General features: G+C 51.2%; 1 protein-coding gene across 1 annotated transcript in view; it reads left to right on the top strand.

Moving 5' to 3' along the window:
- The window catches only part of CDH23 (cadherin related 23), a 388,293-nt gene that overhangs the window by 4,763 nt on the left and 358,014 nt on the right, over nucleotides 1-25,516 (top strand). Inside the window, exon 2 of the mRNA XM_052640480.1 lies at nucleotides 2,523-2,600. Coding sequence (XP_052496440.1) covers nucleotides 2,523-2,600 — 78 coding nt within the window. The remainder of the gene's footprint in view (nucleotides 1-2,522; nucleotides 2,601-25,516) is intronic.

The raw sequence follows: 25,516 nt of genomic DNA, 5'->3' as shown, positions 1-25,516 counted from the left end.
TACAATGCTGGCCCCATGTGAGACGGGCCAGCCTCCCAGCCCTGGCTGGCAGGGTCAGAGGGGGAAGTGCCCTCACCTGCCTACTGGGGTGTTTTCCAATACCAACAACCAGTTCTCTAACTCTCCAGACAGCGACTGTGTGTCCAACAGTTCAGTTCAATCTGGATGCTAACTACCTGGTATTAGGGTCAGAGTCCACGGATTTAGGGGTTCAGCTGTACTTTAGATGCTAGTGGTGAGTCCCAGACCACCTGTGCTTCTGACCAACAAGCTATAAATCAGGGCTTCCTACAAGCCCTTCTTAGGTTCAGTTAGCTAGAATGACTCACAGAACTCAGGAAAATAGTTCACTTATTACATTTACTGGTTGAGTATAAAGCATAAAGCGTACAACTCAGGAACAGCCAGATGGAAGAGATGCATGGGATGAGCTCTGTGGGGGGCGTGGGGGCCTGGGGTCAGGTGGAGCTTCCGTGTTTCTCTAGGTGCACCATCCTTCCAGCACATGGATGTGTTCACCAAACTGGAAGCTCATCAAATCTTGGAAATCTCCAGCCTCCCTTCTTTCCCTCCCTAAGGTTGGGGATGGACTGAAAGTTCCCATCAAATCACTTGGTCTTTAGTGATTGGCCCCTTCCTGAGGTTTTCTGTAGAGGCTCCACTCTAAATCACCTCACTGGGAAAAGGGAACCCTCCTATCCCATTGCGGGGAATGTAAATTGGTGCAACCTCTATGGAGAACAGTGTGGAAGTCCCTTAAAAAACTAAAATAGTTACCATATGATCCAGCATTCCCACTCCTGGGCATATATCTGGAGAAAACTCTAATTCAAAAAGATACGTGCATCCCAGTGTTCATAGCAGCATTATTTACAATAGCCAAGACATGGAAGCAACCTAAATGTCCATCAACAGAGGACTGGATAAAGAAGGTGTGGTGCATATATACAGTGGAATACTACTCAGCCGTGAAATGGATGCAATAATGCCATTTGCAGTTACATGGATACAACCAGAGTTTATCATACTAAGTGAAGTAAGTCAGGCAGACAGAGACAGATTCCCAGTGATACTGCTTATAATGGAATCTGAAATATGACAGAGCTGAACTTATTTACAAAACAGAAACAGACCCACAGACATAAAAAGCAAGCTTATGCTTACCAGAGGGGAAAGGTAGGGGGAGGATAAATTAGGAATTTGGAATTAGCAGACCCAAACCACTCTATAAAAAATAAGTAGATTAGAAGGTTCTACCATACATCACAGGGAACTATATTCAGTATCTTATAATAAACTATACAGTGGAAAAGAACATGAAAAGAACTGAATCACTTTTCTTTCACCAGAAATTAACACAACATTGTAAATTAACATACTTTAAAATTTTTTTAATTAAAAAAAATCACCTCATTTGCTTAAACTTTCACTTCAGTTGCTCAGCTGTATCCAACTTCTGCGACCCCATGGACTGCAGCACGCCAGGCTTCCCTGTCCATCACCAGCTCCCGGAGCTTGTATAAACTCATGTCCATTGAGTTGGCAATGCCATTCAACCTTCTCATCCTCTGTCGTCCATTTCTCCTCCTATCTTGAATCTTTCCCAGCATCAGAGTCTTTTCTAATGAGTCATTTCTTCATATCAGGTGGCCAAAGTATTGCATAGACTTAGATGTGGTCAAAGGAACTCCTTATGAATAAGAAAAGACAGTCCTGTTGCTCTGAAAAATTCCAAGGAGTTCTGAAGCTCTGTGCCAAGCCAAATTCTGGGCACCAGAGTTGCGGTGGTTAACAGAGTAGACAGCCCTTTTCCTTACCAAGCTCCTCTTCTGTGTATAACTGGGCTGCCCAGTAGAAATACAATGTGAGCCACAAGTGTGATCTTAAATTTTCTAGGAATTGCATTAGAAAAGAAACAGGTGCGACTCATATTAATAATGTATTTTACATAATCCAGTATAACTACAGTATTATCATTTCCACACATAATCAATATAATAGACAAATGAGATATTTTATACTCACTTTTCCATACAGGGCTTCCCTGATAGCTCAGTTGGTGAAGAATCTGCCTGCAATGAAGGAGACCCCAGTTCAATTCCTGGGTCAGGGCGATCTGCTAGAGAAGGGAAAGGCTACCCACTCCACTATTCTGGCCTGGAGAATTCCATGGACTGTGTAGTCCATGGGGTTGCAAAGAGTCGGACACCACTGAGAGACTTTCACTTTCCATAGAAGGTCTTCAAAAACCTGTGTGTATTTTACATTTCACCACATCCTGATATGGACCAGGGCTCAATAGCTACACGTGGCTGGTGGCCTGGCTGACCAAATGACCTCACAGCCTTCTGCCTGCCTCGTAGTTACTCTTGGTTTGCCTTGGGGCAGAGCAGTGAGCTGCCAGGGGCCATGGCACTGGATGCAGGTTCAGTGGCCACGGTAGCCCCTACTCTGTGCCCCTTGCAGGACGTATAGAATTGGCATGAGGTACTTGACTGATGCTCTTCTTCTCTAACTTCCAGGCCAGGTGAACCGACTGCCCTTCTTCACCAACCACTTCTTTGACACATACCTGCTGATCAGTGAGGATACGCCTGTGGGTGAGTTGGCACAAGGGCTGGTGGGCATGCTGGGTGGTGTGGGGTGGCCTCCTTCCCCACAAGTGAAAGAGATCTTAGACATGGAGATGATCATCCCCCTGCGATTGGAACCTCTGCCATGGTGACCCAGATGGGTGTTCATGTGGCCTCTTCTTGGTTGCCTCCAGGGACAGGGCACTCCCTACTTCTTGTGTTGGCCCATTCCAAAAAGACAGGAGGTTTCAGTATCAAAGATTTTATCACATTGAGCCCAAGTTGCTTGACTTTCACTTCTGTGTTAATTCTGTCCTACAAAATGGCTTGTTCCTCTTCCTTGTGAAAATTTGAAGATGGAAGCTCTTATAATTTGATTTGCAGCCTTTTGTACTTTTCTGTGATTACTGAGTTTTCTCTGCACTGGGTATGCCTGTTTTTTTGTCATTAAAAAAAAAAAAACTGTTTAGGAAGTGCTCATGAGCATCTTGGTCCGTGCTCCTCACCACCTCCCACCTGCCCCAACTTCACTCACCTCATCACCCAGGTCTGTCCTCGTGAGCCCTTCCCAAGGGCCAGGATCCTTTACCTGCAGCTGGAGGTCGGCAGACGTAAACCCCGTGGCCTTAGCTCAGCTCTAGAGATCCCAAGGCTTCTCAATAAATGGGGTTGAATTGATCAAACCCATCTTGAAGCTGTGCTGATGGGACAGCGCTAGTTCTGTGTGTGTGTGTGTGTGTGTGTGTGTGTGTGTGTGTGAGTCACTCAGTCATGTCTGACTCTTTGTGACCCCGCGGACTGTAGCCAGCCAGGTTCCTCTGTCCGTGGAATTCTTCAGGCAAGAATACTCGAGTGGGTTGCCACTCCCTTCTCCAGGGGATCTTCCCCATCCAGGGATTGAACCCGGGTCTCCTGTACCGCAGGCAGATTCTTTACCATCTGAGCCACAAGGAAGCCTGTGAGCACAGAGGAAAACCACCCCACGTCATATTCACCAACACTCCCTCTTGTGTCCTGTCATTCTTGTCTGTTTTAGAGAAAGTGCTTGTAATCTGGGGCTTCTTACCCTCAGATCTGCCTGCTTTGTGGGTATCAGAGTGGAGCTGTGTACCAGGGGCAGTATACATAAAGGGCCAGCATGGTGCACCTTTCGGGAGCATCACTTGTACTTGAAAGTGAAGCAGGATGGCTTGGAGAGGGGAGGGCTCTGAAGATATTTACCTAATAGGTCGTTTAAAGCACTCTTTCATATATGTAAAACCAAACCTAAATGCAAAATTCTTCAAAGAAAATCTCTGCTTGAAGAGTAGAGCCTTAGTGGGCCCCAGACTCACCCCTGCTCTTTGCAGGGGCACACAAGCAGCCCCCTGCAGAGGTCTTCCCTTCCAGTCTTCCTTTTTTTGGTGGATGGGTGCCGGACACAGCGGGTGTGTTTCTGATTATTGTGGGGCTTGTCCCGATGGCCCGGTGATGCTCTGTTTCTAGGGCTGTGGGGGCCACTGTGTAGAAAGTAAGCCTCTCTTTTGAAGGTGAGCAGGCCCACACATCAGTGCTGTGAGGCTGGATTTGGGGTTTGGTGATCAGGGATGTGGTGTTTGAAGTGTTATCCCAGAATGAGGCAGATTGCTTCTCTGGAATGGTCTCCCAGAGGCTTAGGGCACCTTCTGAGGGGTGAAGAGGATGGCTGGCAGTCTTTTGGGGACCGTGCAGAGCTGTTCCCCCCACTGAGCTGGGTCGGGGATGTTGTTTGTGGGCTCCTGGATTCTCCATGGCTCCGCCCCAGACCCAGACCTGGCATGGAGCCAGCAGCGCAGAGGCCCAGTGCCCATGGGTCCCTAAATGGTGAATGTTAGCAGCATTTATCACCATTAGGGGTTCTACTTTTTTCAGTTCATTCATCAGTTTATCAGATACAGACGGGGTGCCCCCCTGTGCCAGGCCTGTGAATTCAGAGAGGAATTTGACAGAGGGGTAAAGAAACCAGAGTCTTGGGTAGTAGCAGCTGCGCTGGTCATCTGGTTAAGCCCCAGTGGGGACTGAAGGGGGAGGGTCATCCCCCTGGGGGCAGGGAGAAGCAGCAGAAGTTTGGGGAAGGTGATGGCACTTGAGCGAAGTCCCAAAAGTGTCCTTTCCATTTCTTCACATGCTGTTTCCTGTGGCTGGTTTTTGTAAGTGTCTGTTTGAACCTTATCCTCCTGGAGAGTCCTCAGGGTGGAAGAAAGATATCTGGGTCAGGTGAGGTCCCTGAGGCAGAGCTGTGGCCAGCCACTCACTAGTTGGGGCTGCTGACGCAGAGGCGAAGGCCCCTCAGGTGAGTAGTGCTACCGCTTATGGCCTGCACTGCCCCAGTCAGCCCCAAGTTGGGGGTCCTCTGAGGCCTGTGCTGCAGGGAGGCGGTCAGGGTGCCCCCAGTGAACACACCAGCAGGCCCTGCTCCAGTTACCTTTAGCCCCAGCTCTTGATCGTCTTCTGGAGATGCTGACATCGGTTGGCCTCCAGGAATAACTCCTAGGTCGCAGCCCACTGTGGCAGTCACAGCAGGGGTGTCCATCTGATGCAGTGGGGATCGATCCCCAGCTCTGGGAGGCTGCAGGAGTGAGAGAGGACTCAGTGAGCTGGAAGACAGCTCTGCTCATCTCTCTGGACAGGGGCCAGTGCTGAGCTGGCCTGCACTGTCCTGGCCTCCTTGCTTCTTTTTACATGAGGATGGCATAGCCCAGTTCTACCCTGAAAGTCAGGTACCCAGTTTCTATTCCTTGCAGTGTGGCATTAGGCACAGTGCCATCCCTTTCTCAGCCTCTGTCTCCCCATCTCACCAATGAGAAGGCACTGGGAAGGTGGGCCGCAGTGAGTTTTGGCCTGGGCAATCCTGCTGCTGCTGCTGCTGCTAAGTCACTTCAGTCAGGTCCGACTTCGTGCAACCCCATAGACGGCAGCCCACCAGGCTCCCCCGTCCCTGGGTATTGTATCTCTGGGCCATCTGATAACAGCCCTGGAAACCTCCAAGGAGTGCTGTCACCTACTTGCCCTGGGCCACTCAGAGTGGCTGTGAAGTCATGTGAACATGCCGGGATGCACGGCTCTGACCAGCAGAGGCCAGAGTGAGGGTAAGGGTTGAAACAGCTTGTCAGGGCACTGGCCCTTTGCCTGCTGTGTAGAGTGAGGTGGCCTAGAGACTTGACTTTGAGGCTTGGCTCTCACTACCCTTTGCTCTCTGAATCTTGGTGCTCTGAACTGTAAAATGGGATGGAATAGTTTCCCCCCTGGATCACTGGCATGTGTACATACCCTGTTGTTAACTCGAAAGCCTCCACGCCTGGAATGCTTTGTTCTTACAGAAAAGAGGACTTACGTGTGGCCCAGGGATGCCTGCTTTACTGTCCCACCAGCCACCAGTTTGCAGGGGGAACAGACAAGCATGTAGGTGAGCTGGGTCCAGTGGGGTGGCTAGTGCCAGTGGCTAGAACCAGAGCCCACATTAGTCAGCTCGCCAGAGGAGGCAGTCAGAGCTGTGGGCAGACCAAACTTCCAGGTGGGAAGGTAATCTGGAACAGAATATCTGGCTTCTGCCTGGACTCCCGGTGATGGGGAACTCAGGATCTTATCAGGCTGCTGATTTCTGTTCTTGGAGACAGTTCTGGGGATGAAAAAGTCTTTGTAATATTACTATGAAACCTGTCCCTGGAAATCCTACCCACTGAGCCTAATTCTGACCACTGGAAATTTACAGAATAATAATGATAACTATGATATAAAAGGTATATGTATAATATATATTATTATAATGACAGTGTTTATTGAGTGTTCGAGGCAGTGTCCTGAGCTTTTTGTTTTTAAATTCCTTTTAAGAATGGAAGGAAGGCAGAGTTTGGCTACAGGCTCTGTCAGGATGTAGTTTCTGTAATCTCCTGGGCTAGAGATTAGGACTTTCATTCACCTCAAACCTTCTGAGCGTTTCTATCCTTTATGCTCTTGCCTTAATTTCTGACCACAGGCCAGCAGCCCTGTGCTTGGGAGTGGAATGGGAGGGCACAGCCCGGCCGTCTGAAATCCCCTGCACCGGCTGCTTGTTCCATCTCTGTCTCCTCCTATCTTAGCTTCCAATTCCCTCTGTGTGATGTTCTTTTGTAGACCATCTCCCAGCAGAAAAAGACAGAAGCCAAATGAAGTCGTCAAGCAGCTCTGCCTTCCCCCGGCCTGTTAACGTCCAGGGTCCCCCTTGTCCTTGCATGTCTTCCCCAGATGTGAACCTTAGTCACTGACAGCAGAGCCTGGCCTGGGCGGGGCAGAGCAAGGGCACAGCGAGCACTTAATGGTCAGGCTGCTTGGTATTGCCCACACCTTGGCCCTGGCTGCCAGCAGCAATGGCTGTGTGGCACCTTTAGAATGAGGGACAGGGTGCCAAGGTTGCTTGCTGTCTCTGATTGCCCTCCCCAATCCACTCCAACCACTCTCCACCAGTTTTGCTCTTGTGGCGATCACCAACCATCTCCCCGTGGCTAAAGCCGACCTAATCCTCAGGCCTTGTGGCCTTTTTCAGCAGCGATGTTTATCTCTTCCAGGGCATTACCTCTAGCTGTGCCTTCTCAGTCTATTTCCCACACCGTCCTCCCCACCCCAGCCATGGAGTGACTCGTCCACTCCAGCCACATCAGTTTCCTTGCAGTTCCTTGAGCACGAAAGGTGAGTTCCCACCTCTTGCCCTTTGCAGTTGCTGCCCCTTTTGCCTGGAACGTGTTGGACCTCCGCTGGTCAGTCAAGTTGATTCAGATGCCACTGCCTCTGTGTGGCCTTCCTGGATTTCTCCAGGCAGGGTGCGGGTGCCGCTTGCTTTGCTTTCTCCTTCTCTGCTAGTCGTCGCAGAGCCGCTGTTACTCAGCTCCTCCTCTGTCTTCCGTGTTGTCCCGTGAATCCTTCCAGGTGCCCAGGCATCTCCGTGTCCCCTGAGCCCACCCCTGTGCCTGGCTCATGCCCAGGGCTCCAGGTACCTTGGGGCAGGAGTGAAGTCTGGAGTTTGTGAGTGGCGGGGGTGGGAGGACCTTCCAAGGCAGGGACTAGGGCTGGCTCCATGCCTGCTTGCTATCCTCCTAGAGTCTCAGGCCAGGCAACCTTGTGCCCCCAAAGGTGTTAGGAACAAGGTATGGGTGATGCCAAGGATGCCTGCCAGTGAGAGAGCCCAGGAGAGCATGCCCCCAGATGGCACAGGTGCTGTCTGTGCCTGCACAAGTGAATGGCAAAGCCCACACTGTGCCAGGGGTCGTGTGTTTACAGCTGCCTGCCAGGCCTGTATGTGACATATTTTCTAGGGCACTGAGCTCTGGCTGGCCTCCAGGGAGGGACACAGAAGCAGCCCATGACACCTGGCTTGGAGGCACCAAGCTGATTTAGGATTCTGAGGGGGATGGAGGGCATCTAGTCTGTCTACCTTGGCTGGCACCCAATCCTGATTCTTCAGGTCCTGGAGGGGGTAGTGTTCCTCAGGGCTGGGTCCCAAGGTCATTCATCCTATCCCAGTTCTAAATAGCCCCAGCATAAAGCCTCCCAAGTGCCCAGAGAAAGGAGTGAGAACCTTTTATCATAGCCTGTCACACACCGCTCCATACCTGCTCCCCAGTCACGGGAACCTGCTCAGCACCCCGACCTCTCACCTCCATCTCACCACTACACCCTCACCCATGCTGTTCCTTCAGCGAGGAGCACCTTTTCCCCTTCCCTGCTTGATGGATTCCTGCTGTCATTTGAGATGTAGCTCAGATGTCACCTGCAAGGGAGGGGCCGTAGCTCCCCCACCCCTCACCCTCTGTTTGCTTTGAATTTGACTCTGTGAAAGCTCTTAGCAAAGTTCTATCAGGGTTATTTGTGGTAACTCCCCATCAGCCGTTCGTTTTTGCTTATTACCTTAATTAACATCGACATCGCAACTCATCATCATTTCGGTATTTATGTATAATGTAAGATTGTAGAACGATACGACTAGCGAGCGTTTATTGACTGCCAGCCTCCAGCCAGCCTCTGTTAAGCATCTGAGACGTGGTCTCCTGTTGATCTCAGAGTGCGTCTCAGAGAGGCGTCATCATGTCCACTGTGCAGCCGAGCAAGCTGAGCGTCTTGGCACACGTCCTCTGCGCCAAGCACAGTGCTCTGTGTAAAGTGGGCCTTAACAGATGCTGGTCGGACGAGTAGAGGGATGAAGGAAGGATGAAAGGATGAGTGGATGTTGAATGTCGTGCCAATTCCCCTCCTGTTGGCTCCAATCCCTCCATGTGTTGCCAAGGTTGGCGCACACGGAGCCGACTTCCCCAGGCAGACCTCCCCCCCACCTCTCAGACCTCCAGAGCGTCCTGAGCCACAATTCAGGTGATAATGCCCACGCTAATCACCTACACGACTAAATTAGTCTTGTCAGGAGCCATTAAGGCAGGAGCTTGGGATTCATTAGGATGGATTGGGCCCAGGCAGCGCCTGGCACTGCTGCCAGTCGGCGCTGATTAATTTCTCTGCAAACTCCATCAATGCCCAGCTGTTTCGTCTGGACCCAGCGAGAGCAATTTTCAGGTGGGCTGACCCGCGTCCGCGGTCTCAGTAGACGGAGGAGCTGTGTGCCTGCAAGCACGCAGACAGCTCCCTGCGGGGGCAGCCCGCACCGGGCTCGGAGTGGGAGATGTGGGGCGGGGATGGCAGGACATCAAGCATGAGGTTGGAGCAGACACAAAGTGGGCGGGCGAGAGGGGGATCTGGGAGGGGCTTTCCTGCAACTCTGTTTGTACCTGGTGTCCCGGGAGGGGCTTTATCCCTCTCTGTGCCTCTCTCCTTTTGTCTAAGTAAAGGGAAGAAATCATCTCTCGGGAGAGGATGGAGAGCCACAAGGTGAGAATGGTTGTTTCCTTAACCAGAGTGTTCTTTAGGACACAGAGAAGAGCAGGTCATTGGCTCCCAAAGCAGTTCCTTGGCAGGGGATGGTGGCAAAGCTACAGGAATTGAAGGGTTAGAGGGACGTGGACGTGCAAACCAGTGGGGAGGTCCAAGGCATCAGCGAGGTGTGTGCTCCGAGCATGGTTTGTGCTTTTCCGCCAGCCACCTGCACAGAGGCAATGTAGCTCAGTAGCTAAGAACAATACAAAAAAAAAAAAAAAAAAATTAGAATGGCTGAGACAGTAATGTGTTAAGGAGAAATCACAATCTGTGGTTGAAGTTAAGGTCAGAGGTAGACAGCACTAACAGCCTGTATTCCTCACCTTCAATTTTACCCCTCACCCGTGAATCCTCAGAGGGCCAGCAATGAACAACTAGGGCCTCCAGCGGGACAATTTGATAATCACTAGTCAATCACTCCCACTTTACAGACAGGGAAACTGAGGCCCAGGTAGGGAGCTTGCCCAAGGGCCTCAGAGAGTTACTATTGAATTCCTGCCCTAACTTCTTACACCAGCTGCAAAGGAATTTAAGGGGGGCTCTGCCCATGCAGGCACTGGGTAGCTCTGGGCCTAGGGAAGAAGGGACTTGGGTTGGTGGGCTGCGAGCTTGGGACTTCATTTTAGAGAAAAGGACTCCAGGTGCCTCAAAGCTGCCGCAGTCCAAGGTTGGAGTGCTTAGGGGAGGGGAGCCCAGCTGCTCCCTAAGGCTGTCGGTACTAGGTGAGGTTCTGGAGGAAAGAGGTGATCTGGTATCTTTCCAGGTGAGCAGGTGCTCGACAAGCCAGTCTGGGGCCCTGGCTCAGTGGCGCCTTCACAGAGCAGGGCTTTCATGCTTCCTTCTGGGAGGTGTGGATGACTCACAGGACTCCGGAAGCGCCTGGACACCACTGTGGCCCTGCTTCCTTTCTGCCATTCCCCAGGTCAGCATCGGCCCTCAAAGGGGTTGTAGGACAGAATAGTGTTCTTTTGGGGGGTTCTGGACTGTAGCCACTCCTTAGAGGTCCCTGCCTGGGCACATCTGGAGCTCGTGGCACACCCAGCTGTGGACTCCCTCTTGACACGTGGGTGGGGGTGGGGTGTTTCAGATGCAGCCATAACATCACTAATGATACGATGCTGTGCCTCCTGTCGTGCAGGCAGGCCTTAGTGGTCTGCACTGCGCACCTGCGCCAGGCTGTGCTTGGTGGCAGTGTGGGTACACGCACACACGAAAGATAACTGGGAAAATGGCAACTATCTTTAATTACACGCTTGCTCTGTGTCTAGGTAAGCTCTTCATATGCATTGCTTCATTGAATCCTTGTAGCAGACCAAGAGAGTGGGCCTTATAATCCCTGCTTTACAGATGAGAAGGCAGAGGGCTCAGAGAGGATTAGTAATGTGCTCTGGGTCACACAGCTTATATAGGGTGGAAATTGAGCTTGAACCCAGTGCTGCCTGACCCCAAAGCCTGTGCACTTCACCGCAGCTTGGGGACTCTGTGTGTGGGTCATTGCTTTTAAGGAGCCCCCGTTCAGAGCTGAGAAGAGGCTGTTGTGGTAAATGTGCAGTCCACCCCAGGCAAGTGGGAACTGTGAGCTCCAAGGTGCTGCCAATGCTTCAGGGGAGGAAGGACTTCATTCTGGGCTTGGAGACGGGGAGGTTCATAGTGGAGGTGGCACTGAGTGACTGCATGTACAGGCAGAAGCCCCCAGGAGTGGCATTTCAGAAGGCCATGGACCAGGTCAGCCCACCATGGGGCAAGCATCTTGTGTTGTGTCTTGGGTGGCAGAAGTAGGCTGTTATGGTTAAAAATAAAAATAATAGTAGTAATCAACTAGTACCTGCATTTCAATAGTTAGATTACTTGAATGATCTCACCACATCCTTACAGCAATGATGGGACGTCTGCTCTATCATGATCCCCTGTTCATGTCGGACCAGTCAAGCTGCCCAAGCTCCCTTAGGGTTTGAATCCCAAGCGTTGAGTCTTCAGCATCCACACTCTTACTACCCTCCTCTGCTACCTCTCAGGAGTTTTGAGGGTCTTTCCTCAGTTTGTCACCCAGGAAAGGGTCTCAGTGATCAATGATTGCACACGGGAGAGGAGCTGGGAGGAGGGGCAGTTGCTCCCAGAGAGGGAAAAGTGGCCAGCACAGCTCTGCCTTCAAGGGCAGGCCCAGGACTGGGGCAGGAGCCTGGGTTCCCAGCTGGGCTCTGCTCCCGTGCAGCTGTGTGAGCTTCGGCAAGTCGATTTCCCTGTTTGGGCCTCACTTTGCCGGCTACTTGGACTATGCTAGTACTTGCTGGACGTACCATGCAGAGTTGGAAATACTGCTGAGAAACAACTGGGGAAACAGATGAGAGTATTAGATTAACCAGGTTGCTAGCTCCTGGGCCCACGGCCTTTCTCATGATCAGCAGTGAAGGAGGTGGGGGCCTCGAATAGCTGTGCTGATGGCCAGGCAGCAGGCACCCCCTTTAGGGGGGTTGGGGAGCTGGCAGATGAGCCTGGCTCAGCTGTGTCATTGGGTGAGATTGTGCTGAGCTTGCAGCCAGCCGGAAACACTTAGGCTCTCTGGGAACTAGCTGAAGGTATGATTTACAGGAGCTGAAAATCCTCCAGCTGGTTGGGGAGACAGTGGCAGGCAGAGCCGACTTTGAACTTGTCATCACTCCCCTCACCCTGACTATTCTTTACACGGCTCAGGGGACCTGTGAGCCTGACTGTCCAACTACAGCTTAGCCCGGAATAGATCAAGTCTCCGTGTCAGCCCTGGACCTGTGTTTGGACACTCAGGAAAGTTGTCCTTTGATGCAAGGATCTCCCTGAAGGTCCCCTCACCTGGGTGCCATCTCCCTCCTCCTCCCCCCCATCTGGGCACAGGGCACCAAGAACTGGGAGGGGTGGCACAAGGCCTGGGTTCTAATTTTAACTGGACCACTTGTTATCTCTGTAACCATATGCAAGTCCCTCAGCCTCTCTGAGTCTCTTTTTCCTCATCTGAAAATGGGGCTGATCAACTTGCCCAGGTAACTTCACAGGGATCTTTATGAAAGAGCTTTGAAAACTAAATTGCTACGAACATAGCAGACTTTGTTTTTATTGAGATATTTGTCTTGAAGTGCCTCCTCTTCCAAGAAGCCCTCCACTGAATCTTGAACAAGTATGGACTGTATGAACTAGCTACTTTGAAAAAAAAAAAAAAAACTTTCTATGCCTCAGTTTACCTGGTTGGAAAACAGGAGTGATGATCACATAGTATATACTCATAGGGTTAAATAAGTTAACTTCAGACCTTGAGAACTGTGCTCGGCACTAATATATGCTAACTATATTGTTGTCATTGACTCGTGCTTTTCCCAACTAGGATAGAAGCAACTTGAAGACGAGAATGATACGCTAAATGGCCCAACCCTACTGTGCTCAACACATAAAAAATTTGGTGTGATTTATGTGTTGCTCTTCCAAGGGCATTTTCACTTTGTAGGTGGGAAAGGCCCAGAGGTCCCTGGTCCCACCTCCCAGCCTGGCCAGGAGTGCACTTTGTATATAGCTGTCAGCCAGCAGGTAATGCAAGCACCAGGTGGACCCTTGCAGCAGTGGGTGATGCCCCATCTCACTGGGCAGTGAGCACACCCTCTTGCTCATGGACCTTCTGCCTCTTCCCCATGCTTTATCATTCCTGCTTTGCCCAGAGCTCCCTGCAGTCAGCCTGTTCCTCTTCACATGATGTTGTCTAGGATCTGAAGACCAAGACCTGCCCCTGAATCTGCTCTCTTTTACTCTAGGGTTCCCAGCTCCTGTAGCTAGCCCCCAGACTCAGGACAGACTTTCCCACCTACTCCGTCCTGGTAACCCTTCTGTGTGCCAGCTGCCATGCCCAGTGGCTTTTCTTGCCTTGCTCATATAATCGTCACAGCTCCCTATGAAGGAGGTGGTTATTCAGTCCATTTTACAGATGAGGGAACTGAGGCTTAGAGAGATTGTCACCCGCCCAAGTTATAGAGTGTGCTGTATTCAAGCCCAGGTCTTTTTCCTTCCATAACCAACACTCTACCCTCTTTGCAGTTGAGCAGATCAGAGTAAGCAAAGAGGAAAACCTTCTAGCACTGGGGTAGAACAGGGTCCTCACCCACCATCTGTGGCCTCTCTTCAGCTTCTTCACCCTGCTCTCATACTACAGTGGATGGAGGGGAGGAGAGCATCAAACTCTGGTTCCCCCTCTGCCTCTTGCCCTTGGGTGAGGGAGAGGGTGTTCCTCGGCCCTTTCTATCCCCACACCCTGGTGTCCTGGTGCTGCCCGTGGACCCTCTGCTCCTGGGCTATCTTGAACTGTGTGCTACAGCAGCCTAGCTCTTCCTAGGATTGATTTGGTCTTTGGGAAGGATAATTCAAGATGAATATGCTGGAGATATCCCGAATGAGATGGAGGGGTTATTGAATGTTGAACCCACTTCACCGCATCAGCTGCTTTATGAGCTCTTCAGAAAACCCTCTGCTGGGGATAACTCAGCTCTGTCGGGGAGGGAGGCAACTTGTGGGCAGGGCTGATGGGGCCCAGGCACCCCACTCGGCTCACCTGGGTGCCAGAAGTGGCTTCCAGCCTTGTTGAGGTACAGGTCACTGTCCCTCCCTCCTTATCCATCCTGTGTTGGCCCAGAAGGTGGGGTGCGAGCAATGGTGCCCACCTGCTGGTCCCCCTGTGGACCCTGGCTCCAGACTGCCTTGGACATTGCAGGTAGGGTATAGGTGAGTGGCCCAGAGCCTGTGGCTAAATCTCATTGATTTCTAGCAGCCTGTCACCCCCAGGGGCAGCTCAGTCCTACTGCTGGGGACACTGCCTCTGCAGGCTGACAGACGTCCCAGCAGATCGGAGCGGATCTGTAGCTGGGGACTCGGTGAGCTGTTGGGGAGATGTCCTCGGGGGATCGTCTTGCTTGGTGTTGACACACAGGGGCACAAGGTCCAGGGTGCAAAGCTCCCTGTGGGGCTCTGGCAGCTCACCTCACCCGGGTCACCCAAGTGTTTGTCCAAATCGACTGCCGTGGCTGCCCCTCGATGTTAGAGGGCTGGCTAGAGGGGAGCCAGGGAATAGACCATATTGTGAGCTCTTTGTGAGTAGGAACCCAGTCTTAAAGCCTGTTCGATGGGGTCACTGGGATGTACTGGAGGCTAGCCGTGAGCACCAATGGCCTCCTTCTTCAGTGTCCCTTGTGGAGCCTGGCACAGGGTGTGGCACTCGTCCCATGTAATGCCCTAAGTGTCTGTCCCGCCTGAGAGTGCTTTCCTCCCTGGGCTGCAAATGTCAGAATGCCTTTTCTGAGGACGAGGCAGGCGTCCAGGATGGGGAGACACGCCCCACACATGAAGGGCAGCTTGGGGACAGGAGGGTGCAGGGGACGGACGCTTCCCAGGGACAGGGGTCAGAGTGAGGACAGTCAGTGCCCTGGGTGGGGGCTGGCACCAGCATTCTGTCTCTCTTAACACAGTCCCCCTGACTTCCTCAGTCCTGCCTCTTCTCTGTTCCTGGCCACATCATGGGGTTCAAAGTCTGATGGCAGAGTCTTGGGATGAAAGCAGTTTACAGACCCTGTGCCAGTTTCCCATGCACGTGACCCTCAGGACAGCTGACAAGGGCCACTTCTGCCTCCACTTCTGCCTGACAGAGGATGAGATGGTTGGATGGCATCACTGACTTGATGGACATGAGTTTGAGCAAGGTCTGGGAGTTGATGATGGACAGGGAAGCCTGGTGTGCTGCAGTCCATGGGGTCGCAAAGAGTCGGACACGACTGAGCCTCTGAACTGAACTGCCCCCACTTTAGAGATGAGGAAAATCAGTGACCTGTCCAAAGTGAAAGGGTGCCTTAAATATTTGTATCAAGGTTTGAACTGGTTGGTCTGACCCCAGCCTGGACTTTTGGCTGCAGTGCCTGGCTGCAGGCCCACTCCATGCCCACAAGTAAGCCGTGGCTCTTTAGACCTCAGCTTCCCCGTCTTGTAAACTGAGGCTAGCAGGCTCATCGTGTTTGTGATCTTTCCCTCCCACTCATAGTTCTGAACCCCCTGGGGGACTTGTTACAACTCAGATTGTCGGCCACACCTTCTAAGTTTTTGATTCAGTAGGTCTGGCTTGGGGCCCAATAATTCGCCTTTACAACAAGATCTTAGATGCTGCTGCTGCCGGTCTGGGGACCATACTTTGAGGCCTCTCCCCTTGCCCCGCTGCTTCCCAGCCTCTGGAATTGGTTCTGGAGTCCAGCATGAGTCCTCTGTCATCCAGGCCTGCTCAGGCAGGCAGCCCTGGTGGCGGTTGCCCGGAGGGCCTCGTATTGGGCTCTCTGGACCCATCTCTTGCCTGCCTGGCCATCTTGCAGGTCCCTTGGCTGGGACATCACCAGTGTTCTCTACACCTCGGCTGTGGCTCCTCATCGGAAAACAGATGTGTGAAACAGGAGGGGGTCTGCAAGGGAGGGGAGGCACAGTAGAGCCGAGATGAGATAGTGAGATGCCCTCAGCCCCCGCCTTTTGTGTTTACAGAGTAGCCGCGCAGCAGTGGGCATAATTACTCCTGACGGTCTTCATTAAAAGCTCTGGAGCAATTTACAGTCAATTAAGGAGCAGGAAACTGCTTCCTTCTCAGGTGCTCCCACCTGCTTGGGAAGGAGTCCTGCCCAAGAAAATGTGGAGCTGGTTCGGGGGCAGGGTGTGTTTCAGGGTCTGTCAGGGAGGGTGGGGTGGCTTCTGAAGCGATGAACCTAGCCTCACCGTCCACAGCCTGGCCATCCATCACCAGCTCCTGGCTATGCACTCCCAACGTGGTGTGAGGGTCTGTGAGCTGTGGAGGGAGCTCTGAGGCCAGGCTCTGCCCCTGCCCACGCTGAGGCCTCAGGGAGATCCTTCCAGCCCTGGGAGCCTTCGTTTTTCTCATCTATAAAATGGGGCTGATACCATACACTTCGCAGAGCTATTTTGACTCTCCAGTGAAATAATGAATGCGGGCACAGGGCCTGGCCCCCACCAGGTGTGCAGTGGCAGGGATGGTCCATTCCTGCCCACCTGGGGACCTGCCCCTGCCTGTACAGATGCTTTCAAAAAGCAAAAAAAGAAAGAAAAAAGCTGATCAGATGCTGACATTCTGAGGTGCCCCTGAGCCTGGTTCAGTGCCTGCCCTCACTCTCCAGACAGGAAACCAGAAGACATGTGTGGGGAGTGGGCCTATGGTGCCTGCCCCTCTGGGTGGGACCTTCAAACTTAGCAGGCCTCAGATCCAAGGCAGAATGCTTCCTCTTTTGCCTGAAGGTCAACTTAGGAAAATGAAAATGTTTGCCAGCTGCATTTCTTTGGCTCAGTTGGTGAAGAGTCTGCCTGCAGTGCGGGAGACCCAAGTTTGATCCCTGGGTGGGGAAGATTCCCCTGGAGAAGGAAATGGCAACTTACTGCACTATTCTTGCCTAGAGAATTCCATGGATAGGGAAGCCTGGTGGGCTACAGTCCATGGGGTCACAAAGAGTCGGACGCAACGGAATGACTAACACTTTCAAAATAAAAATAGCTTCATTGAGTGCCATGGTTGAAGGTAGGGGAGGAGAATGAATATTTTTACAACTTAAATTACCTACTTTACTGACTATAAACATGTCAATGAGAAAAGTCGCACTGCCTTTTAGCTCCAAATATATAAAGAAATCTGAGTTTATTTGAGAAGTGGCAGTTATGAAACTGCATTCTGAAATTAGACCAGGGGCCACATTGAGAAGACAAGCTGCCTGGGAGCCTGGGTGCTTGTCCCTGCTCCAGCCTGGCACCCTCATCTGGTGAGATGACGTATGAGTTGTGACCTAGGACTTGTGACAATGCCCAGCACCACGCCTGGCACACCATCAAGGCTCGTTAACCCCAGCCTACACTCACCCGGTTGGCAGGAAGTGTTGTCTTTTCCTTCCCAGTTACTTTCTGTGCCTTCGATGCCATTAAAAGAATAATGAGGGCTGAGGACAGGGTCCCCCTCCCCCTCCTCTATCCCTCGGTCTCCCGTCTGGGCTTTAGAAGAGGTGAGTGAGTGGCTGGGGAGGCTGCACGGATGGTGGAGGAGATTAGCATTCTCTTACTGGCTGGCTCTCTGGCCAGAGTTTTCTCATCCATAAATCGGGACATTGACTCTCTCATGACCAAGTATCAGTGGGTGTAAAGACCTCAGGGTGTCCGAGAGCCAGGCCCCTTGAGGTCAAAACATCTTCGTGTTGGAACTGATCTGTTTTGTGGAAGTTCTTCTGCTGTTTCTCATTCTCTGCCCTTTTGCTTCACCCAGGGCAGTGTCCTGCCATCAACACGTCAATTCCCAGGCATGCTGGAATTTCTTTCATTGGCTGCTTCCTTATGAGGAACATATAGATGTTGTCCACCCACCACTCTACCTTTGGAGGCCTCATTAGAATTTTTAGTTTCAGCAACACGTGTAGTACTTATTCTGTGTCAGTAACTGCTGTAAGCTCCTTTAAAGTGAGGAAGGGTTACCATCTTTTCCATTTTATAGATGGAGAAACTGAGGCAAATGGTTGCAGTGACTTGCCCAAGATCATATAGCTGGTGAGTGGGGGTGGAGCCAGGATTTGAACTTGGGTGGTCCTGCTCCAACAACTGGCTTGTTAACCAGTGTGTTCTGCTACCTCCCAATAATAGTAATGACAATAGTAATAAATAAATAATAAGTAATAAATAATAAATAAAATTTATTTATTGAGCACCTAGGAGGCACTTTGTACACATTGTTGCATCAGATCTTTATGATAACTTGTCAGAAGGGTCTTTAAGTCTCTGTGTGACAGATGAGGAAACTGAAGCTCAGAGGGAAAACACAAGATGCCCTGCTCCCTGAACTAGTAAACACTGGAGTCCAGCCTGAACTCCAGGGCAGACTGTCTGTGAATCCCTGACTGTCTGGTTTTAGAAGATTGTCAAATAGTCATTTCCCCAGCCAGTCCTGCTGCATCTCCTGTTGCTCTGGCTCCAGGGAAGAGAATCTTCTAAAACCCACCAGTTATCAGTGATGAAGACTTGTCTCATGCAGTAGCAATCCCATGCAGCCTCACTGTCCAGAGCCTGGGTGAATGGCTCACCTTTACATTTCTGGTGATGCTGAATGAGGAATCGGGGTTGGGAATGGAGGGCGCAGAGGGGGTGGTTGTGCCAGATAGCAGGACCTCTCATGGACCCTTTCCATCTCATTGATTGCTGACCCTGGCCATGTACCCCATGCGCCCCCTCACTGGTGGCAGCTAGATCACCCTACTAGTTCAACTGAAAACAAATGGCTGAAAAGCAAGTCACTTAAAGTGCTGTTATAATCAGACGCTTCCCCCGACCGTCCGACCCTGTCCCATAGAGTTAACCAGAGCTGCCATTTATGGAGAGCCAGCTAGGTGACAAGACTTTATGTGCATCATCTCATTCAATCCTCACAGCCGCCTAGGATGAGGGCACTATACTCATATCTCCGTTCCTGTCAGCGTGAGACACTTGAAGCCCGTAGAAAAGTATAATGCTGCATTGTCTGAAATGCAGTGGCTGCCGGCCCCACGTGACTGTCTAAGTGTACATTAATTCCAATGAGATAAAAATGCAGAACTGTCTTTCCCTGTGTTTCAAGTGTTCAGCAGCCACACCTGTGCAGTGGCTGTGTCCAGGGCAACACCGATCATGTTTACATTTTCCCTGCATGTTTGGTTGGACGACGCTGGCACAGAGTCTCTCTGATCTTCAAATGAGCAACTGAGCCTCAGCATCCTGCCCCTGGCCACTCAGCTGGGGACAGGTGGCCCTCTGAGGGCATGCCTGGTCTCTTCACCCCCGTTCTCCATGCCTGGCCCTGAGAACAAAGAACTTTCTCTCCAGGTGATAGCTGGAAAGCTTCAGGGACAAAGAGGCAATGTGACCTACTTAAGGTCAAGAGGCTGGAGTCAGTGGGCTGATAGAAACCAGGGGGCTCTGAGCCATCGAGTGCCACCCAGCTCCCCAACCCCAGCTGGGCCAGCTCAGAGCTGGGGCCCTGGAGACCAGAGGCAGCCCTGCTGGTTATGAATTTTTACAGCTGTTTACCTGACGTTGTTCCGTCCAGGAATGAAATAACTCTCCCCACGGCCACTATGAATTCTTTGCTTCCCAGGGAAGGAAAACAGCCCCTGTGATTGGAACATCGTCTGCAGTCCTGTCAGGTAGCCAGCGGTGAGTGACAGGTGAGAGAAAGCAAGCAGCTGAAAGCCATTACCCTCTTACTTCAGTGGACTTGGAAAAATAGTCATAAATTAGTGCTGTGCGCCGAACGAGGGGAGAGGAAAAAACACAGGGGAAAAAAAAACTCTGCTGCCTGAGAAAGTCATAATTTTCCTCCTGAGTGTGGGAGGAATAGGGTGTTCAGAAGGTAACGTCTCAGAAGAGCCTGCTCGGCACCCTGGCCTTTGGCCATGGACGAGACAGAGTGTGGTGTGTGTGTGTGCGTGTGTTTGTGCTCACACACCCACGGGGTCACGGTCCACCTTGGTGGCTGCTGTTTATTTTGAAGTCAGAATCTGGGGAAGAGCAGCAAGGGTAGCCCTTGTGGGACTGCACGCTCTCTGAGGTTGTGGTTACTGAAAGCACGTTAGCTCTTTTTCCTTTGTGGGGGATGGTGGGAGGAGGGTGAGGAGGGGCTGGCACAGGGCAGGATGGCTGAGCGAGCCCCTTTGGCGACCAAGGAGAGGATCCCCAGGATCACGGTTGCTGGGATGGGATCAGCCATCTAATTTCATCGAGTTAAAGCTGACAAACCTGAGTGTGAACTTGAATTAGAACATTCTGTGGGTGGATAATGTACACCACTGGTTCTTAGTCTTTGGTGAGCCTCAGAATCCTCTAGAAGGCTTGCTAAAACAAATTGCTGAGTCTCGATCCCTTAGTTTCTGATTCAGCAGGTCTGGGGTAGGGCCGGGAATTTGCATTTTTCACGGCTTCCAGGTGACGCTGCTGCTGCTGTTCTGGGGAGCACACTCTGAGAACCGCTGATGCATGCCTTCAAAAGAGTCCTTTCATGAGTCCCCACCACCCTGCCCCACAATGTCTCCTGAGCACCCACTGGTGCTGGAGCAGCTCAGCAGGTCCAACAGCCCCGTCTTCCTGGGGATTCCGCTGGGGTAGGAGGGTCAGATGCTTCTCAGCTGACCATGGCCAGCCAGGCTGGACATGGTAGTAATGAGGGGCAAGCTGAGAGGATGGGGTGGGCACAGGAGAGAGTCTTGCGCTCGAGAGGGGTCCTGGCATTGCAGTCAGACAGACCCCAAGTCTCCAGGACATCTCTGCGATTGCCCCTGATTTGCTAGAACCAGGGTCCTCCCTGGTCTTTCCTAAGGATTCAAGGGGCAAATATATATCAGGGGTTCAGTGTGCAGGACAGGCATTTGGGTCAGGTCTCAGACAGAGGAAACCGCAGGTGCAAAGGGATGGGACAGACATGAGCCACTCCTCCTCCGCTCCTCGCCCCTCCCAGAACTCCTCCCCCAACAGCCTTCACCTGCTTCCCGCTCTGGCTTCTAGACAGTGTCCTCCTCACGCTGGCTCTCAGGGCTGGTCTTTCTCCTAAGCTGCTTCTATGTGGACCTCAGGAAGGCTCAGCAGTTCCCTTGCTCTACAAGAGCCCCAAAGCAGGGCTCACATCCTTTCCATCCTAAAACACGGCCCTTCTGGACCCTGAAGCTCCCTCCACCAACTTCCCTTTCTTTCGCATTCAAGCTCCTTTAAAGAAAGAACTTACTTACAGCATTATTGAGATATAATCAACATATGAAAAATGTTGTGTCGTTATATACATTCAAAGTGTGTAATTGATTCTTTTTGAGATATATGTATACCCTGAAAACCATTACCACAGTCAGGATACTAAGCTTATCCATCACCTTCCAAAAGTTTTCTTGTGCCTCTTGGTAATCCTTCCTTCTACCCCTCCTACCCTCGCTCCCCAGATAACCACTGGTCCACCTTCTGTCTCTGTGGGTTAGTTTGCCTTTTCCAGAACTTTATGTCAATAGACTAATACTGTATGTACTCTTTTTGTCTATCTGCCTTCACTCAGCATCATTATTTTGAGACCCATTCATATTGTTGCTACGTAATAGCTTATCCATGTTTGTTGTCGAGTTGTATTCCAAACAAAGATAGAACACACTTTGTTTATTCATTCACCTGTTGATGAACATTGGGGTTGTTTCCAGTGTTTGGCTATTCCAAATAAGACTGCCATTAAACTCAGGTACGTTACATGGACATATGCTTTTATTTTTGGGGGGGGAAAATATCTAGGAGTGGGATGGCTGAGTCTTAAGTGTGTATTTAACTTCTTAAGAAGCTGCCAAACTGTTTTTCAGAGTGGTTGTACCAGTCACATTCCTACTCAGCTGTTCCACTCACTATACTTGGCAGCACTTGGCACAGGATGTCTTTTTTTAAAATTATGGAAATGTATATAATTGCCTGGAGGATCCCAGGGACGGGGGAGCCTGGTGGGCTGCCGTCTATGGGGTCACACAGAGTCGGACCCGACTGAAGCGACTTAGCAGCAGCAGCATATGTATATAATACGTAAAATTTACCATTTCAGCTATTTTTAAGTGTACAGTTCAGTGGCATTAAGTATATTTCCAATGCTGTGGAAGCATCCCACTCTTTCCAGAACATTTTCATTGTCCCTCACAGAAACTCTGTGCCCATTAAACAATAACTCCGTTCTTTCCACCCACCTCCAGACTCTGGTAACTCCATGATGGGAGGTATTTTTAATTTTGGACATTCTAGTAGGTATGTGTGGTATCTTGTTGTGGTTTTAATTTGCATTTCCCAAACGGTGTTGAGCAGCTTCTCATGTGCTGATTTGCCAACCATATATCTACTCTGAAGTGGCTAGTCAAATCATGTGACCATTGTTGAAAACAAGTTGTTTTCTTATTATTGAATTTTGAGAGTTCTTTATATATTTTGGATCAGAGTCTTTTATCAGATGGATGATTTGCCAAGACTTTCGCTCAGTCTGTATCTCTCTGTACGTTCTTTTAAGCAGTGTCTTTTGAGGAACAAAGTTTTAAATACATGCCGCCAGGCTTCTTTCTGGGTGGCCTACACGCACTCGCTCCCTCTTGACCTGGGTTGGTCTGCCGTTCGCTCCTGACCCTCCTGCAGGGCTCCTCCCCACATTGCACTGACACACCTCACCCTGGGGCCAGTGGATGGGGCAGTTCTCAGGCCTTGCCTCTCTGACCTTGCGGCACCTGGGGCCTGCCTCACATTCCCCAGGCACCCTCCTGCCCCTCTCCTGCGTCTGTGACCACCTCTTCTTGGTCTCCTTCTTCCACTGAGCAGTGCTCCCCAGGAAATGTCCTCTGACCCCTTATACATGCTCCCCATGATGGGCCCTCCCCCTCCACTTGTCCCATGACCACTTCGAGCCAGTGACACCTAGGTCGCTGTCTGCAGCCCAGCCACCTCCCCATCTCAGAACGCACAGTCCCAGCTGTGCCCTGCAGCTGCTCTAAAAAGTCCAGAGGCACCTCCGTTGTCATGCGCCGAACACTCTGCTCTTTCCTGCTTCAGTGCCTGGTTTGCACACTTCTGCTGCTTAAGATGTGCTTCTAGAGTTTCCTTTCCTCTTTTTTGCCTTCATTCACCTCACATGTCTCTCTTCCAGGAAGCCTTCCTAGAATTCCTGCCTCGGGAGGTCTGTCCCCTGGCCTCTCCTGGCTGGTGATACAGCCTTGCACCTGTCACTTTATGTGGAAATGAATTGTTTATATGTTTATTGAGCTTTCGAGGTAACACTAGTGGTAAAGAACCTGCCTGCCCATGCAGGAGACGTAAGAGACACAGGTTTGATCTCTGGATTGGGAAGATCCCCTGGAGAAGGGCACGGCAACCCACTCCAGTACTCTTGCCGGGAGAATCCCCATGGACAGAGGAGCCTGGTGGGCTGCAGTCCGTAGGGTCACACAGAGTCAGACACGACTGAAGTGAGTTAGCACATGTGTTCATTTCCCTCACTAGGCAGTGATTGCTTAGAGGGCCCATATGACTTCTAACCCATGTCATATGCGCCACATATGTTTGTATGCCCCACATCTGCAGGTATGCCTGGAATGAATCCAGTGGTTGGAAAATGTGGGTGATTAAATTTCAGGACGGGACCCTGGGTCAGTCCTAAGCTTGTTCCTCAGGTCCATTCTTGGCCTCTTTAGCTCTGCCCTCAATCCCAGGGAGCTGACCCCACGGGCTGTCTTTCCTGGGTCTCCTGGCTTCTACCTGGATTTAGCCAATGAGGGGCCTGGCAGGAGACTGGACAGTTGGGGGGAAGGCTGTCCACTACTTGAGGGGTGGCCCCAGCTCCCACCAGTGGCCCCTAGGCTTGGCAATGCCACTTTCTCCCTTGTCCCTGCTCTGCAGAGCTGGCAGTGGTGGCTTCTTGCTGCTGCTGATCCCTGGGTCAGTGCACCATCCCCTTCGTGGTCTCTCAGCTCTTCCTTTTAACGTCTGTATGACTGATTCCCTGCACTGGACCCCCTCTCTGCTCAACACTGATAGTGCTTCTTTCTTCTTGGCTGGACCCTTTCAGATGGGTAGGGGCCCTTCTGCTGATACCGAGGACCCACCTGGTATCATTGATCCTGGGAAGGCAGGCATGGAGGCCCAGGCCCAGCAGGCTCTGTCTAAAGACTTTGGCCCTGAAAGTCCTGCCCGGTACTCCACAGCTAAGCTGGGTCTGTATCCTTCGTGCTGGGGTCACTGAGGGAGCAGCTGCGTGGTGGGTTGAGCAGGCAGGCAGCTCCAACACCTCCTGTGCTCTTGGCTTGGCCCCTTTATCGATGAAGCCTGCTGAGTGGTAAAAGCCAAAGTAGCCCCAGGTGGTGGGATAATAGCATCTTTAATTGTGCTCAAATGAGATTAACTTCTTATCTGACAGTTTGACATTTTTATTGTTATTAATGCCCGAATAATGTATTGTTATTTTTATAAACTCCATGGTGGCAAACATTTTCCCTTTATTTGGATTAAAAATAGACGTATCTGTTACTTCAGCTGGGAGCAGGGTCTAGGGTGAAGGGAAGTCACATCTGCCTAGTCACCTCCCGAGGGACAAGGCCCAGGACTGGTCACTTGGCAATAACATAGCTAGGGCCTGGATGAGCCGAGGCCTCCAGGTTTCTAGTCACTCCCTGAGAAGAAGGGGTGCTTCTGGGTGACCCCTGCCAGAGGCAGTGTTCTGGGATACAGAGTGTGGATTCTGTCCTGGGCGGTTTCAGGAGAAATAGCCTCAAATTGAAATTCAGGTTCTCTGTAGTACCAAATAGATTGAGAAAGAAGATGTAAAATGTAATTAAATGTAAACCATCTGGAAGAACTAAGAGCTCCCTTTGCTTGATCATTTGTTCATTTGTAATTTAAGCGTTGATCACTCGCCAGATTCAGTGTTAAATGCTGGGCGAGCTATGCGGCCTTCAGGTTGTTTTTTCAGGGATGGGGTCAACGGGAGGGGTAGCATAATACAGAGGCCATGAGCATGGCTCTGGAGTCAGACTGCCTGGGTCCAGCCCTGCTACCCATTTATCCCAGGGTAGGATACTCAGTTTCCCTGAGCCTCAGTTTTCCTATTCTGTAAAATGGAGCTAATGCAAGTATTTATTTCCAGGGATTTGGGGAGCATTAAATACATGTGAAGACATTTATGTACAGCCTGGAGCACATAATAGCCAAACAGTACTGAAGGAAGTTATTATAGGTGCTAGCCGTCACCGGGACTGGTCTGCTTGGGGATCCCACAGCATCTGTGGTATGGGGATAGGTTCTTGCAGAAGGACTGCTAGGAGGTCAGGTCCCTTCCCTGGGAGGGAAGATTCATGCCCCTGCCCCTAGGGCTGAGAGCTGCTGAGGGTCAGTGCATCAGAGAGCCCTGTACTTCCTCCCCAGTGACCTGTTGCCCACCCCCAGACACCCTGTCGCCTCTACTTACCCACTCGTTAGCCCTGCCGACAAGG

Source organism: Budorcas taxicolor, chromosome 5 (genome assembly GCF_023091745.1).
Source record: "Budorcas taxicolor isolate Tak-1 chromosome 5, Takin1.1, whole genome shotgun sequence".
NCBI lineage: Eukaryota > Metazoa > Chordata > Mammalia > Artiodactyla > Bovidae > Budorcas > Budorcas taxicolor.
This window is presented reverse-complemented; position numbering and strand designations above follow the sequence as displayed.